At 41.0% G+C, this 17018-nt stretch overlaps 1 protein-coding gene across 4 annotated transcripts in view; it reads right to left on the minus strand.

Moving 5' to 3' along the window:
* stumps (DBB domain-containing protein stumps) overlaps window positions 1-17018 on the minus strand; it is a 165490-nt gene that overhangs the window by 95432 nt on the left and 53040 nt on the right. For all 4 annotated transcript variants that reach the window (XM_071674987.1, XM_071674988.1, XM_071674986.1 and 1 more), the window contains exons 4-5: window positions 5084-5225; window positions 3211-3383 (exon numbers count right to left, since the gene is read on the minus strand). In XM_071674987.1, the coding sequence (XP_071531088.1) occupies window positions 3211-3383; window positions 5084-5225 (315 nt within the window). The remainder of the gene's footprint in view (window positions 1-3210; window positions 3384-5083; window positions 5226-17018) is intronic.

A 17018-nucleotide genomic window follows, 5' to 3' on the forward strand; every position in this document is an offset into this window, starting at 1 on the left:
GTGGGGGAGGAATGGGATGTATGTAGGGAAGCAGTGATGGCTTGCACAAAAGATGCTTGTGGTATGAGAAAGGGGGGAGGTGGGCAGATCAGAAAGGTCAGTGAGTGGTGAGATGAAGAAGTAAGATTGTTAGTGAAAGAGAAAAGAAAGGCATTTTAACAATTTTTGCTGGGAAATAGTGCAAATGACTGGGAGATGTATAAAAGAAAGAGGCAGGAGGTCAAGAGAAAGGTGCAAGAGGTGAAAAAAAGGGCAAATGAGAGTTGGGGTGAGATAATATCGTTAAATCTTAGGGAGAATAAAAAAGTTTGGGAGGGAGGTAAATAAAGTGCATAAGACAAGAGAACAAATGGGAACATCAGTGAAGGGGGCAAATGGGGAGGTGATTACAAGAAGTGATGAAGTGAGAGGGAGATGGAGTGAGTATTTTGAAGGTTTGTTGAATGTGTTTGATGATAAGAGTGGCAGATATAGGTTGTTTTGGTCGAGGTGGTGTGCAAAGTGAGAGGGTTGGGGAGAATGATTTGGTAAACAGAGAAGAGGTAGTGAAAACTTTGTGGAAGATGAAAGCCAGCAAGGCTGCGGGTTGGGATGGTACTGCTGTGGAATTTATTAAAAAAGGGGGTGACTGTTGTTGACTGATTGGTGAGGATACTCAATGTATGTACGGTTCATGGTGAAGTGCCTGAGGATTGGCAGAATGTATGCATAGTGCCATTGTACAAAGGCAAAGGGGATACAGGTGAGTGTTCAAATTACAGAGGTATAAGTCTGTTGAGTATTCATGGGAAATTATATGGGAGGGTATTGATTGAGAGGGTGAAGGCATTTAAAGAGCATCAGATTGGGGAAGAGCAGTGTGGTTTCAGAAGTGGTAGAGGATGTGTGGATCAGGTGTTTGCTTTGAAGAATGTATATGAGAAATATCTAGAAAAACAGATGGATTTGTATGTAGCATTTATGGATCTAGAGAAGGCATATGATAGAGTTGATAGAGATGCTCTGTGGAAGGTATTAAGAGTATATGGTGTGGGAGGTAAGTTGCTAAAAGCATTGAAAAGTTTTTATCGAGGAATAAGGCATGTGTACGAGAGAGAGGAAAGTGATTGGTTCTCAGCGAATGTCGGTTTGTGGCAGGGGTGCATGATGTCTCCATGGTTGTTTAATTTGTTTATGGGTGGGGTTGTTAGGGAAGTGAATACAAGAGTTTTGGAGAGAGGGGTAAGTATGCAGTCAGTTGCAGATGAGAGGTCTTGGGAAGTGAGTCAGTTGTTGTCCGCTGATGATACAGCACTGGTGGCTGATTCGGGTGAGAAACTTCAGAAGTTGGTGACTGAGTTTGGTAAAGTATGTGAAAGAAGAAAGCTGAAAGCAAATGTGAATAAGAACAAAGTTATTAGGTTCAGTATGGTTGAGGGACAAGTTAATTGGGAGGTAAGTTTGAATGGAAAAAAACTGGAAGTGAAATGTTTTAGATATCTGGGAGTGGATTTTGCAGTGGATGGAACCATGGAAGCGGAAGTGAGTCACAGGACGGGGGAGGGAGCAAAGATTCTGGGAGCGTTGAAGAATGTGTGGAAGGCGAGAACATTATCTCGGAAAGCAAAAATGGGTATGTTTGAAGGAATAGTGGTTCCAACAATGTTATACGGTTGTGAGGCATGGGCTATACATAGGGTTGTGTGGAGAAAGGTGGATGTGATGGAAACGAGATGTTTGAGGACAATATGTGGTGTGAGGTGGTTTGATCGAGTAAGTAATTGAAGGGTAAGAGAGATGTGTGGTAATAAAAAGAGTGTGGTTGAGAGAGCAGAAGAAGGTGTATTGAAATGGTCTGGTCACATGGAGAGAATGAGTGAGGAAAGATTGACCAAGAGGATATACGTGTCAGAGGTGGAGGGAACGAGAAGTGAGAGACCAAATTGGAGGTGGAGGGATGGAGTAAAAAAGATTTTGAGCAATCAGGGCCTGAACGTACAGAAGGGTGAAAGGCGTGGAAGGAATAGAGTGAATTGGAACAATGTGGTATACTGGGGTCAATGTGCTGTCAATGGATTGACCCAGGGCAGGTGGAGCATCTGGGGTAAACCATGGAAAGTTTTGTCGGGCCTGGATGTAGAAAGGAAGCTGTGGTTTCGGTGCATTACACATGACAGCTAGAGACTGAGTGTGAACAAAAGTGGCCTTTGCTGTCTTTTCCTAGCACTACCTCGTGCACACATGGGGGGAGGGGGGTGCCACTTCATGTGTAATGGGGTGGCGGCAGGAATGGATGAAGGCAGCATGTATGAATAAGTACATGTGTATATACGTATATGTCTTTGTATGTAATGTATGTATACGCTGAAATGTATAGGTTATATATATATGTCTGTGTGAAAGGTGTTTATATGGGTGGGTTGGGCCATTCTTTCGTCTGTTTCTTTGAGCGAACTCCCTAACATGGGAGACAGCAACAAAGTATGATAAATAATAAAAAATAAGTAATGTCTGACACATAAACCTCAGCCAAAATGCCAAAAAATGTAGAAGTGCAATGAAATAAATCTCATGAGAAGTGCTTTTGGAAAAATGAAGCAATCTCTTAGATTGTGAAGCACCACTGCTGAGGCTTTATGACAAGCTGTTGATCTTTCACGATTTACACTACTTCAATTTGAAAATGACAAAGTATGGCCTCTACAAGACACGACAGTGAAAATATTCAGTCCCTTTCATCCTTCTACCAAGATGGGTTGTGGCTGTTACCTGGTTTAAGTGGTATATTACTTGGATTATGCCTAAACACTACCACAGAGAAAGGAAGTCACTATCATTTCCCTTGTCACTGGCTAAATCCTGCTAAAAGGAATAAAATCTTTGTAACTATCATGCATATACCCCTCTGCCTCTCTAAAGCAAATCACTATCATTTCCCCTTGTCACTAACTAAATCCTGCTAAAAAGAAGCAAATCTTTGTAACCATCATGCATATACCCCTCTCCCTCTCACAGAAATAAAGTAACTAAAGGTTAAGCTTACAGAAAAAGTCTATTTAGGAGGTTACTATGCATTCAAATGTATAATCTACATAGAAAATATTATATCAGTAGTTCTTCAAGACACCCTTCAGAAAAGATAAATGTATTCTGTGTAAGCACAATATCATATTACAAAAATTCATAAATTCAGAAAATATCATAAAGTTTAAAAAAAGAAACTATTATTACCATGTTTACTTTGCGAGGTGTAACCTTGAACCTTGCAGCTCTTTCATCATTGTATCCTTCATATAGTTCACAGCTATTGAGGATATTGATGCTCTCTGATAAAACTTCACATATGAAGTCCAGATCCATATTTCGAACCTTGAGCCGATGCCAGTCATTGTAGGAATACAAAGCTGAAAAGATATTTAACATCAATAATCAGTTTTCTATTGAGAAAATAATGTTTATATTCTAGCAAAGGATGCTTATAAATCATTTCTAGCAACCCACCAGATCAATACAATCAGGCCTTCAGATAATGGTAAAAAAAAATACAGTATCTAACACCCATAAGCAACTATTTCCCCAAACCAACCAACAACAGCCTAAGAATAATTTTGACATCAGCTGCTAATGAAAGTAACAGTTATGCAGCTGTAGGCCTATATGCCAGATGGCAGCCAAATACAGATTGAACACAGACAAGCCAAAGTCACCAACAACAGGCACTGGAATGAATGGCAGCTGGTGTTTGTGATTTCAAAGCATCTTTTGTCAAAGCACAGTAATAAATCTTTTAACAAAAACCATACCTTCCGTACTCAACAAAGATTAAATGGGGAAGAACAATTACTACATTTAACATAAATAAACGTTCAAAGATTCAGAATTATGAATTTAAAAAGAGTGACCCTAGTTAAGAATCAGATTTCTCGTTTAAAAATTCTAAAGTAAGTGGCTCCCACAAGAAGAGGTTATGATGTCCTCCTAGAGACACTTTATCTAAAAGATCCATAATAATCTGCATATACATTTGTACTTTGCATACAGTCACTATTTTGAATAACTTTCAAGGAAAATAATGTTGCAGTATACATATACATAAAAAATCCTGAATGCATAGTACCAAATTGGCACTAGATTTCTTTTTATCTTTTCGTGCTTTCTGAATATACATAAAAAAACTTTTTTCTCCAGTCATGGACAAAAGCCCACATCAAGACCGTACCTTAACTGAAATATAGAGAGAATGATGAAGCGGAAAAAGAAATGGCGAGGGAAAGTATTTATGAACTTTGGAGGATGTGAAAAACCTGTCTTTTGAAATGTGTCAGGTCATAGTTATTGAGAAAGACATGAGAAGGTAGAGAGCTCCAATGCTTCGACGGGTAGGAAAAAAAGTATCAAAATGGCCCAAAACACTTGCATTTCATGATCTTTTTTCTCATGCCCAGGTGCATAAGCACCAATAATCACCCATCTCTCTCCATCAACTTTCAGTTTTACCCATATCAATCTAGAGCTTACTTTCTTACACTCTATCACATACTCCCACCACTCCTGTTTCAGGAGTAGTGCTACTCTTTCCCTTGCTCTTGTCCTCTCACTAGCCCCTGACTTTACTCCCAAGACATTCCCAAACCACTCTTCCCCTTTACCCTTGAGCTTCGTTTCACTCGGAACCAAAACATCCAGGTTCCTTTCCTCAAACATACTACCTATCTCTCCTTTTTTCTCATCTTGGCTACATCCACACACATTTAGACACCCCAATCTGAGTCTTCGAGGAGGATGAGCACTCCCCGCGTGACTCCTTCTGTTTCCCCTTTTAGAAAATTAAAATACAAGGAGGTGAGGGTTTCTAGCCTCCTGCTCCCGTCCCCTTTAGTCGTCTTCTACGACACGTGAGGAATGCGTGGGAAGTATTTTTCTCCCCTATCCCCAGGGACAAAATATCAAACAAAATATCTAAATAAAATCACAAAATTCAAAATTAAATCTTTCCATATGATGTGATACATAGCTTCAAATATTAATCAATTATTATTAGATAAAAGACAACATTGGCTTGTGGTGCCCTTCAAATACATTACCTTTCAAAATATTTACTCACCAGATAAATGTGCCATGGTAAACTGACTGTCATCCACTCCTAGTAACAAGGCCAAAACTTTCTGTGGTATGAATACCTGTCCTAACTCGCTTCTTCCATGTTCAGCAATGTGAGTCAAGAAGTATGGAGATAAAATGATGATCTGAAAAGATTCATCTAAAATTAGTATCAATCACAAACATTTTTATTATTAGTATTATCATATATAACCGCCATCTCCGTGTTACTGAAGTAGCGCAATGAAACAGACGAGGAATGAGCCAACCCACCTACATACACATGTATATACATAAACGCCTCAACAAATATATATATATTTATTTATTTTATCATACTTTGTCACTATATATATATATAAATATATATATATATATATATATATATATATATATATATATATATATATATATATATATATATATATATTTTCTTTTTTTTTCATACTTTGTCGCTGTCTCCCGCGTTTGCGAGGTAGCGCAAGGAAACAGACGAAAGAAATGGCCCAACCCCCCCCCCCCATACACATGTACATACACACGTCCACACACGCAAATATACATACCTACACAGCTTTCCATGGTTTACCCCAGACGCTTCACATGCCTTGATTCAATCCACCGACAGCATGTCAACCCCTGTATACCACATCGCTCCAATTCACTCTATTCCTTGCCCTCCTTTCACCCTCCTGCATGTTCAGGCCCCGATCACACAAAATCTTTTTCACTCCATCTTTCCACCTCCAATTTGGTCTCCCTCTTCTCCTCGTTCCCTCCACCTCCGACACATATATCCTCTTGGTCAATCTTTCCTCACTCATTCTCTCCATGTGCCCAAACCACCTCAAAACACCCTCTTCTGCTCTCTCAACCACGCTCTTTTTATTTCCACACATCTCTCTTACCCTTACGTTACTTACTCGATCAAACCACCTCACACCACACATTGTCCTCAAACATCTCATTTCCAGCACATCCATCCTCCCGCGCACAACTCTATCCATAGCCCACGCCTCGCAACCATACAACATTGTTGGAACCACTATTCCTTCAAACATACCCATTTTTGCTTTCCGAGATAATGTTCTCGACTTCCACACATTCTTCAAGGCTCCCAAAATTTTCGCCCCCTCCCCCACCCTATGATCCACTTCCGCTTCCATGGTTCCATCCGCTGACAGATCCACTCCCAGATATCTAAAGCACTTCACTTCCTCCAGTTTTTCTCCATTCAAACTCACCTCCCAATTGACTTGACCCTCAACCCTACTGTACCTAATAACCTTGCTCTTATTCACATTTACTCTTAACTTACTTCTTCCACATACTTTACCAAACTCAGTCACCAGCTTCTGCAGTTTCTCACATGAATCAGCCACCAGCGCTGTATCATCAGCGAACAACAACTGACTCACTTCCCAAGCTCTCTCATCCCCAACAGACTTCATACTTGCCCCTCTTTCCAGGACTCTTGCATTTACCTCCCTAACAACCCCATCCATAAACAAATTAAAAAACCATGGAGACATCACACACCCCTGCCGCAAACCTAGATTCACTGAGAACCAATCACTTTCCTCTCTTCCTACACGTACACATGCCTTACATCCTCGATAAAAACTTTTCACTGCTTCTAACAACTTGCCTCCCACACCATATATTCTTAATACCTTCAACAGAGCATCTCTATCAACTCTATCATATGCCTTCTCCAGATCCATAAATGCTACATACAAATCCATTTGCTTTTCTAATTATTTCTCACATACATTCTTCAAAGCAAACACCTGATCCACACATCCTCTACCAATTCTGAAACTGCACTGCTCTTCCCCAATCTGATGCTCTGTACATGCCTTCACCCTCTCAATCAATACCCTCCCATATAATTTACCAGGAATACTCAACAAACTTATACCTCTGTAATTTGAGCACTCACTCTTATCCCCTTTGCCTTTGTACAATGGCACTATGCACGCATTCCGCCAATCCTCAGGCACCTCACCATGAGTCATACATACATTAAATAACCTTACCAACCAGTCAACAATACAGTCACCCCCTTTTATAATAAATTCCACTGCAATACCATCCAAACCTGCTGCCTTGCCGGCTTTCATCTTCCGCAAAGCTTTTACTACCTCTTCTCTGTTTACCAAATATATATATATATATATATATATATATATATATATTTTTTTTTTCTTTTTTTTTTTTTTTGCTTTGTCGCTGTCTCCCGCGTTTGCGAGGTAGCGCAAGGAAACAGACGAAAGAAATGGCCCAACCCACCCCCATACACATGTATATGCATACACGTCCACACATGCAAATATACATACCTACACAGCTTTCCATGGTTTACTCCAGACGCTTCACATGCCCTGATTCAATCCACTGACAGCACGTCAACCCCGGTATACCACATCAATCCAATTCACTCTATTCCTTGCCCTCCTTTCACCCTCCTGCATGTTCAGGCCCCGATCACACAAAATCTTTTTCACTCCATCTTTCCACCTCCAATTTGGTCTCCCACTTCTCCTCGTTCCCTCCACCTCCGACACATATATCTTCTTGGGCAATCTTTCCTCACTCATTCTCTCCATGTGCCCAAACCATTTCAAAACACCCTCTTCTGCTCTCTCAACCACGCTCTTTTTATTTCCACACATCTCTCTTACCCTTACATTACTTACTCGATCAAACCACCTCACACCACATATTGTCCTCAAACATCTCATTTCCAGCACATCCACCCTCCTGCGCACAACTCTATCCATAGCCCATGCCTCACAACCATACAACATTGTTGGAACCACTATTCCTTCAAACATACCCATTTTTGCTTTCCGAGATAATGTTCTCGACTTCCACACATTCTTCAAGGCTTTTCTTTTTTCCATACATATTCGCCATTTTCCGCTTTAGCGAGGTAGCGTCAAGAACAGAGAACTGAGCCATAGAAGAAATATCCTCACCTGGCCCCCTTCTCTGTTCCTTCTTTTGGGAAATTAAAAAACAAGTGGGGAGGATTTCCAGCCCCCCGCTCCCTCCCCTTTTAGTCGCCTTCTCTTTTTTTTTTTTTATTTTCCAAAAGAAGGAACAGAGAAGGGGGCCAGGTGAGGATATTCCCTCAGAGGCCCAGTCCTCTGTTCTTAATGCACGCAAACGCGGGAGACAGCGACAAAGTATAAAAAAAAAAAAAAAATATATATATATATATATATATATATATATATATATATATATATATATATATATATATATATATATATATTTTTTTTTTTTGCTTTGTCGCTGTCTCCCGTGTTTGCGAGGTAGCGCAAGGAAACAGACGAAAGAAATGGCCCAACCCACCCCCATACACATGTATATACATACGTCCACACACGCAAATATACATACCTACACAGCTTTCCATGGTCTACCCCAGACGCTTCACATGCCCTGATTCAATCCACTGACAGCATGTCAACCCCAGTATACCACATCAATCCAATTCACTCTATTCCTTGCCCTCCTTTCACCCTCCTGCATGTTCAGGCCCCGATCACAAAAAATCTTTTTCACTCCATCTTTCCACCTCCAATTTGGTCTCCCACTTCTCCTCGTTCCCTCCACCTCCGACACATATATCCTCTTGGTCAATCTTTCCTCACTCATTCTCTCCATGTGCCCAAACCATTTCAAAACACCCTCTTCTGCTCTCTCAACCACGCTCTTTTTCTTTCCACACATCTCTCTTACCCTTACGTTACTTACTCGATCAAACCACCTCACACCACACATTGTCCTCAAACATCTCATTTCCAGCACATCCATCCTCCTGCACACAACTCTATCCATAGCCCACGCCTCGCAACCATATAACATTATTGGAACCACTATTCCTTCAAACATACCCATTTTTGCTTTCCGAGATAATGTTCTCGACTTCCACACATTCTTCAAGGCTCCCAGAATTTTCGCCCCCTCCCCCACCCTATGATTCACTTCCGCTTCCATGGTTCCATCCGCTGCCAGATCCACTCCCAGATATCTAAAACACTTTACTTCCTCCAGTTTTTCTCCATTCAAACTTACCTCCCAATTGACTTGACCCTCAACCCTACTGTACCTAATAACCTTGCTCTTATTCACATTTACTCTTAACTTTCTTCTTTCACACACTTTACCAAACTCAGTCACCAACTTCTGCAGTTTCTCACATGAATCAGTCACCAGCGCTGTATCATCAGCGAACAACAACTGACTCACTTCCCAAGCTCTCTCATCCCCAACAGACTTCATACTTGCCCCTCTTTCCAAAACTCTTGCATTCACCTCCCTAACAACCCCATCCATAAACAAATTAAACAACCATGGAGACATCACACACCCCTGCCGCAAACCTAGATTCACTGAGAACCAATCACTTTCCTCTCTTCCTACACGTACACATGCCATACATCCTCGACAAAAACTTTTCACTGCTTCAAACAACTTGCCTCCCACACCATATATTCTTAATACCTTCCACAGAGCATCTCTATCAACTCTATCATATGCCTTCTCCAGCTCCATAAATGCTACATACAAATCCATTTGCTTTTCTAAGTATTTCTCACATACATTCTTCAAAGCAAACACCTGATCCACACATCCTCTACCACTTCTGAAACCACACTGCTCTTCCCCAATCTGATGCTCTGTACATGCCTTCACCCTCTCAATCAAAACCCTCCCATATAATTTACCAGTAATACTCAACAAGCTTATACCTCTGTAATTTGAGCACTCACTCTTATCCCCTTTGCCTTTGTACAATGGCACTATGCACGCATTCCGCCAATCCTCAGGCACCTCACCATGAGTCATACATACATTAAATAACCTTACCAACCAGTCAATAATACAGTCACCCCCTTTTTTAATAAATTCCACTGCAATATCATCCAAACCTGCTGCCTTTCCGGTTTTCATCTTCCGCAAAGCTTTTACTACCTCTTCGATTTGGTAAATATATATATATATATATATATATATATATATATATATATATATATATATATATATATATATATATATATATATATATATATATATATATTTTTTTTTTCTTTTTTTTTTTATACTTTGTCGCTGTCTCCCGCGTTAGCGAGGTAGCGCAAGGAAACAGACGAAAGAAATGGCCCAACCCCCCCCCCCATACACATGTACATACACACGTCCACACACGCAAATATACATACCTACACAGCTTTCCATGGTTTACCCCAGACGCTTCACATGCCTTGATTCAATCCACTGACAGCACGTCAACCCCTGTATACCACATCGCTCCAATTCACTCTATTCCTTGCCCTCCTTTCACCCTCCTGCATGTTCAGGCCCCGATCACACAAAATCTTTTTCACTCCATCTTTCCACCTCCAATTTGGTCTCCCTCTTCTCCTCGTTCCCTCCACCTCCGACACATATATCCTCTTGGTCAATCTTTCCTCACTCATTCTCTCCATGTGCCCAAACCATTTCAAAACACCCTCTTCTGCTCTCTCAACCACGCTCTTTTTATTTCCACACATCTCTCTTACCCTTACGTTACTTACTCGATCAAACCACCTCACACCACACATTGTCCTCAAACATCTCATTTCCAGCACATCCACCCTCCTGCGCACAACTCTATCCATAGCCCACGCCTCGCAACCATATAACATTGTTGGAACCACTATTCCTTCTAACATACCCATTTTTGCTTTCCGAGATAATGTTCTCGACTTCCACACATTCTTCAAGGCTCCCAGGATTTTCGCCCCCTCCCCCACCCTATGATTCACTTCCGCTTCCATGGTTCCATCCGCTGCCAGATCCACTCCCAGATATCTAAAACACTTTACTTCCTCCAGTTTTTCTCCATTCAAACTTACCTCCCAATTGACTTGACCCTCAACCCTACTGTACCTAATAACCTTGCTCTTATTCACATTTACTCTTAACTTTCTTCTTTCACACACTTTACCAAACTCAGTCACCAGCTTCTGCAGTTTCTCACATGAATCAGCCACCAGCACTGTATCATCAGCGAACAACAACTAACTCACTTCCCAAGCTCTCTCATCCCCAACAGACTTCATACTTGCCCCTCTTTCCAAAACTCTTGCATTTAGCTCCATAACAACCCCATCCATAAACAAATTAAACAACCATGGAGACATCACACACCCCTGCCGCAAACCTACATTCACTGAGAACCAATCACTTTTCTCTCTTCCTATACGTACACATGCCTTACATCCTCAATAAAAACTTTTCACTGCTTCTAACAACTTGCCTCCCACACCATATATTCTTAATACCTTCCACAGAGCATCTCTATCAACTCTATCATATGCCTTCTCCAGATCCATAAATGCTACATACAAATCCATTTGCTTTTCTAATTATTTCTCACATACATTCTTCAAAGCAAACACCTGATCCACACATCCTCTACCACTTCTGAAACTGCACTGCTCTTCCCCAATCTGATGCTCTGTACATGCCTTCACCCTCTCAATCAATACCCCCCCATATAATTTACCAGGAATACTAAACAACTTATACCTCTGTAATTTGAGCACTCACTCTTATCCCCTTTGCCTTCGTACAATGGCACTATGCACGCATTCCGCCAATCCTCAGGCACCTCACCATGAGTCATACATACATTAAATAACCTTACCAACCAGTCAACAATACAGTCACCCCCTTTTTATAATAAATTCCACTGCAATACCATCCAAACCTGCTGCCGTGCCGGATTTCATCTTCCGCAAAGCTTTTACTACCTCTTCTCTGTTTACCAATATATATATATATATATATATATATATATATATATATTTTTTTTTTTTCTTTTTTTTTTTTTTGCTTTGTCGCTCTCTCCCGCGTTTGCGAGGTAGCGCAAGGAAACAGACGAAAGAAATGGCCCAACCAACCCCCATACACATGTATATGAATACACGTCCACACATGCAAATATACATACCTACACAGCTTTCCATGGTTTACCCCAGATGCTTCACATGCCCTGATTCAATCCACTGACAGCACGTCAACCCCGGTATACCACATCAATCCAATTCACTCTATTCCTTGCCCTCCTTTCACCCTCCTGCATGTTCAGGCCCCGATCACACAAAATCTTTTTCACTCCATCTTTCCAACTCCAATTTGGTCTCCCACTTCTCCTCGTTCCCTCCACCTCCGACACATATATCCTCTTGGTCAATCTTTCCTCACTCATTCTCTCCATGTGCCCAAACCATTTCAAAACACCCTCTTCTGCTCTCTCAACCACGCTCTTTTTATTTCCACACATCTCTCTTACCCTTACATTACTTACTCGATCAAACCACCTCACACCACATATTGTCCTCAAACATCTCATTTCCAGCACATCCACCCTCCTGCGCACAACTCTATCCATAGCCCATGCCTCACAACCATAAAACATTGTTGGAACCACTATTCCTTCAAACATACCCATTTTTGCTTTCCGAGATAATGTTCTCGACTTCCACACATTCTTCAAGGCTTTTTTTTTTCCATACATATTCGCCATTTCCCGCTTTAGCGAGGTAGCGTCAAGAACAGAGAACTGAGCCATAGAAGAAATATCCTCACCTGGCCCCCTTCTCTGTTCCTTCTTTTGGGAAATTAAAAAACAAGTGGGGAGGATTTCCAGCCCCCCGCTCCCTCCCCTTTTAGTCGCCTTCTCTTTTTTTTTTTTCATTTTCCAAAAGAAGGAACAGAGAAGGGGGCCAGGTGAGGATATTCCCTCAGAGGCCCAGTCCTCTGTTCTTAATGCTACCTTGCTAACGCGGGAAATGGTGAATAGTTTGAAAAAAAAAGAAAAGATATATATATATATATATATATATATATATATATATATATATATATATATATATATATTTCTTTTCTTTCAAACTATTCGTTATTTCCCGCATTAGCAAGGTAGCGTTAAGAACAGAGTACTGGGCCTCTGAGGGAATATCCTCACCTGGCCCCCTTCTCTGTTCCTTCTTTTGGAAAAAAAAAAAAAAAAAAAAAAAAAAAAAAAAACAAGAGGGGAGGATTTCCAGCCCCCCGCTCCCTCCCCTTTTAGTCGCCTTCTACGACATGCAGGGAATACGTGGGAAGTATTCTTTCTCCCCTATTCCCAAGGGATACATATATATATATATATATATATATATATATATATATATATATATATATATATATATATATATATATATATATAAATAAAATAAATATATATATATATATATATATATATATATATATATATATATATATATATATATATATATATATATATATATATATATATATTTTTTTTTTTTTTGCTTTGTCGCTGTCTCCCGTGTTTGCGAGGTAGCGCAAGGAAACAGACGAAAGAAATGGCCCAACCCACCCCCATACACATGTATATACATACGTCCACACACGCAAATATACATACCTACACAGCTTTCCATGGTCTACCCCAGACGCTTCACATGCCCTGATTCAATCCACTGACAGCATGTCAACCCCAATATACCACATCAATCCAATTCACTCTATTCCTTGCCCTCCTTTCACCCTCCTGCATGTTCAGGCCCCGATCACACAAAATCTTTTTCACTCCATCTTTCCACCTCCAATTTGGTCTCCCACTTCTCCTCGTTCCCTCCACCTCCGACACATATATCCTCTTGGTCAATCTTTCCTCACTCATTCTCTCCATGTGCCCAAACCATTTCAAAACACCCTCTTCTGCTCTCTCAACCACGCTCTTTTTCTTTCCACACATCTCTCTTACCCTTACGTTACTTACTCGATCAAACCACCTCACACCACAAATTGTCCTCAAACATCTCATTTCCAGCACATCCATCCTCCTGCACACAACTCTATCCATAGCCCACGCCTCACAACCATATAACATTATTGGAACCACTATTCCTTCAAACATACCCATTTTTGCTTTCCGAGATAATGTTCTCGACTTCCACACATTCTTCAAGGCTCCCAGAATTTTCGCCCCCTCCCCCACCCTATGATTCACTTCCGCTTCCATCCGCTGCCAGATCCACTCCCAGATATCTAAAACACTTTACTTCCTCCATTTTTTCTCCATTCAAACTTACCTCCCAATTGACTTGACCCTCAACCCTACTGTACCTAATAACCTTGCTCTTATTCACATTTACTCTTAACTTTCTTCTTTCACACACTTTACCAAACTCAGTCACCAACTTCTGCAGTTTCTCACATGAATCAGTCACCAGCGCTGTATCATCAGCGAACAACAACTGACTCACTTCCCAAGCTCTCTCATCCCCAACAGACTTCATACTTGCCCCTCTTTCCAAAACTCTTGCATTCACCTCCCTAACAACCCCATCCATAAACAAATTAAACAACCATGGAGACATCACACACCCCTGCCGCAAACCTACATTCACTGAGAACCAATCACTTTCCTCTCTTCCTACACGTACACATGCCATACATCCTCGATAAAAACTTTTCACTGCTTCTAACAACTTGCCTCCCACACCATATATTCTTAATACCTTCCACAGAGCATCTCTATCAACTCTATCATATGCCTTCTCCAGCTCCATAAATGCTACATACAAATCCATTTGCTTTTCTAATTATTTCTCACATACATTCTTCAAAGCAAACACCTGATCCACACATCCTCTACCACTTCTGAAACCACACTGCTCTTCCCCAATCTGATGCTCTGTACATGCCTTCACCCTCTCAATCAAAACCCTCCCATATAATTTACCAGTAATACTCAACAAGCTTATACCTCTGTAATTTGAGCACTCACTCTTATCCCCTTTGCCTTTGTACAATGGCACTATGCACGCATTCCGCCAATCCTCAGGCACCTCACCATGAGTCATACATACATTAAATAACCTTACCAACCAGTCAATAATACAGTCACCCCCTTTTTTAATAAATTCCACTGCAATATCATCCAAACTTGCTGCCTTTCCGGTTTTCATCTTCCGCAAAGCTTTTACTACCTCTTCGATTTGGTAAATATATATATATATATATATATATATATATATATATATATATATATATATATATATATATATATATATATATATATATATTTTTTTTTCTTTTTTTTTTTTATACTTGTCGCTGTCTCCCGCGTTAGCGAGGTAGCGCAAGGAAACAGACGAAAGAAATGGCCCAACCCCCCCCCCCATACACATGTACATACACACGTCCACACACGCAAATATACATACCTACACAGCTTTCCATGGTTTACCCCAGACGCTTCACATGCCTTGATTCAATCCACTGACAGCACGTCAACCCCTGTATACCACATCGCTCCAATTCACTCTATTCCTTGCCCTCCTTTCACCCTCCTGCATGTTCAGGCCCCGATCACACAAAATCTTTTTCACTCCATCTTTCCACCTCCAATTTGGTCTCCCTCTTCTCCTCGTTCCCTCCACCTCCGACACATATATCCTCTTGGTCAATCTTTCCTCACTCATTCTCTCCATGTGCCCAAACCATTTCAAAACACCCTCTTCTGCTCTCTCAACCACGCTCTTTTTATTTCCACACATCTCTCTTACCCTTACGTTATTTACTCGATCAAACCACCTCACACCACACATTGTCCTCAAACATCTCATTTCCAGCACATCCACCCTCCCCCGCACAACTCTATCCATAGCCCACGCCTCGCAACCATATAACATTGTTGGAACCACTATTCCTTCTAACATACCCATTTTTGCTTTCCGAGATAATGTTCTCGACTTCCACACATTCTTCAAGGCTCCCAGGATTTTCGCCCCCCTCCCCCACCCTATGATTCACTTCCGCTTCCATGGTTCCATCCGCTGCCAGATCCACTCCCAGATATCTAAAACACTTTACTTCCTCCAGTTTTTCTCCATTCAAACTTACCTCCCAATTGACTTGACCCTCAACCCTACTGTACCTAATAACCTTGCTCTTATTCACATTTACTCTTAACTTTCTTCTTTCACACACTTTACCAAACTCAGTCACCAGCTTCTGCAGTTTCTCACATGAATCAGCCACCAGCACTGTATCATCAGCGAACAACAACTAACTCACTTCCCAAGCTCTCTCATCCCCAAAAGACTTCATACTTGCCCCTCTTTCCAAAACTCTTGCATTTAGCTCCCTAACAACCCCATCCATAAACAAATTAAACAACCATGGAGACATCACACACCCCTGCCGCAAACCTACATTCACTGAGAACCAATCACTTTCCTCTCTTCCTATACGTACACATGCCTTACATCCTCAATAAAAACTTTTCACTGCTTCTAACAACTTGCCTCCCACACCATATATTCTTAATACCTTCCACAGAGCATCTCTATCAACTCTATCATATGCCTTCTCCAGATCCATAAATGCTACATACAAATCCATTTGCTTTTCTAATTATTTCTCACATACATTCTTCAAAGCAAACACCTGATCCACACATCCTCTACCACTTCTGAAACCACACTGCTCTTCCCCAATCTGATGCTCTGTACATGCCTTCACCCTCTCAATCAATACCCTCCCATATAATTTCACATGAATACTCAACAGACATATACCTCTGTAATTTGAACACTCACCTGTATCCCCTTTGCCTTTGTACACTGGAACTATGCACGCATTCCGCCAATCCTCAGGCACCTCACCATGAGTCATACATACATTAAATAACCTTACCAACCAGTCAACAATACAGTCACCCCCTTTTTTAATAGATTCCACTGCAATACCATCCAAACCTGTTGCCTTCCCGGCTTTCATCTTCCGCAAAGCTTTTACTACCTCTTCTCTGTTTACCAAATCATTTTCCCTAACCCTCTCACTTTGCACACCATCTCGAC

Source organism: Panulirus ornatus, chromosome 20 (assembly GCF_036320965.1).
Source record: "Panulirus ornatus isolate Po-2019 chromosome 20, ASM3632096v1, whole genome shotgun sequence".
NCBI classification, from domain to species: domain Eukaryota; kingdom Metazoa; phylum Arthropoda; class Malacostraca; order Decapoda; family Palinuridae; genus Panulirus; species Panulirus ornatus.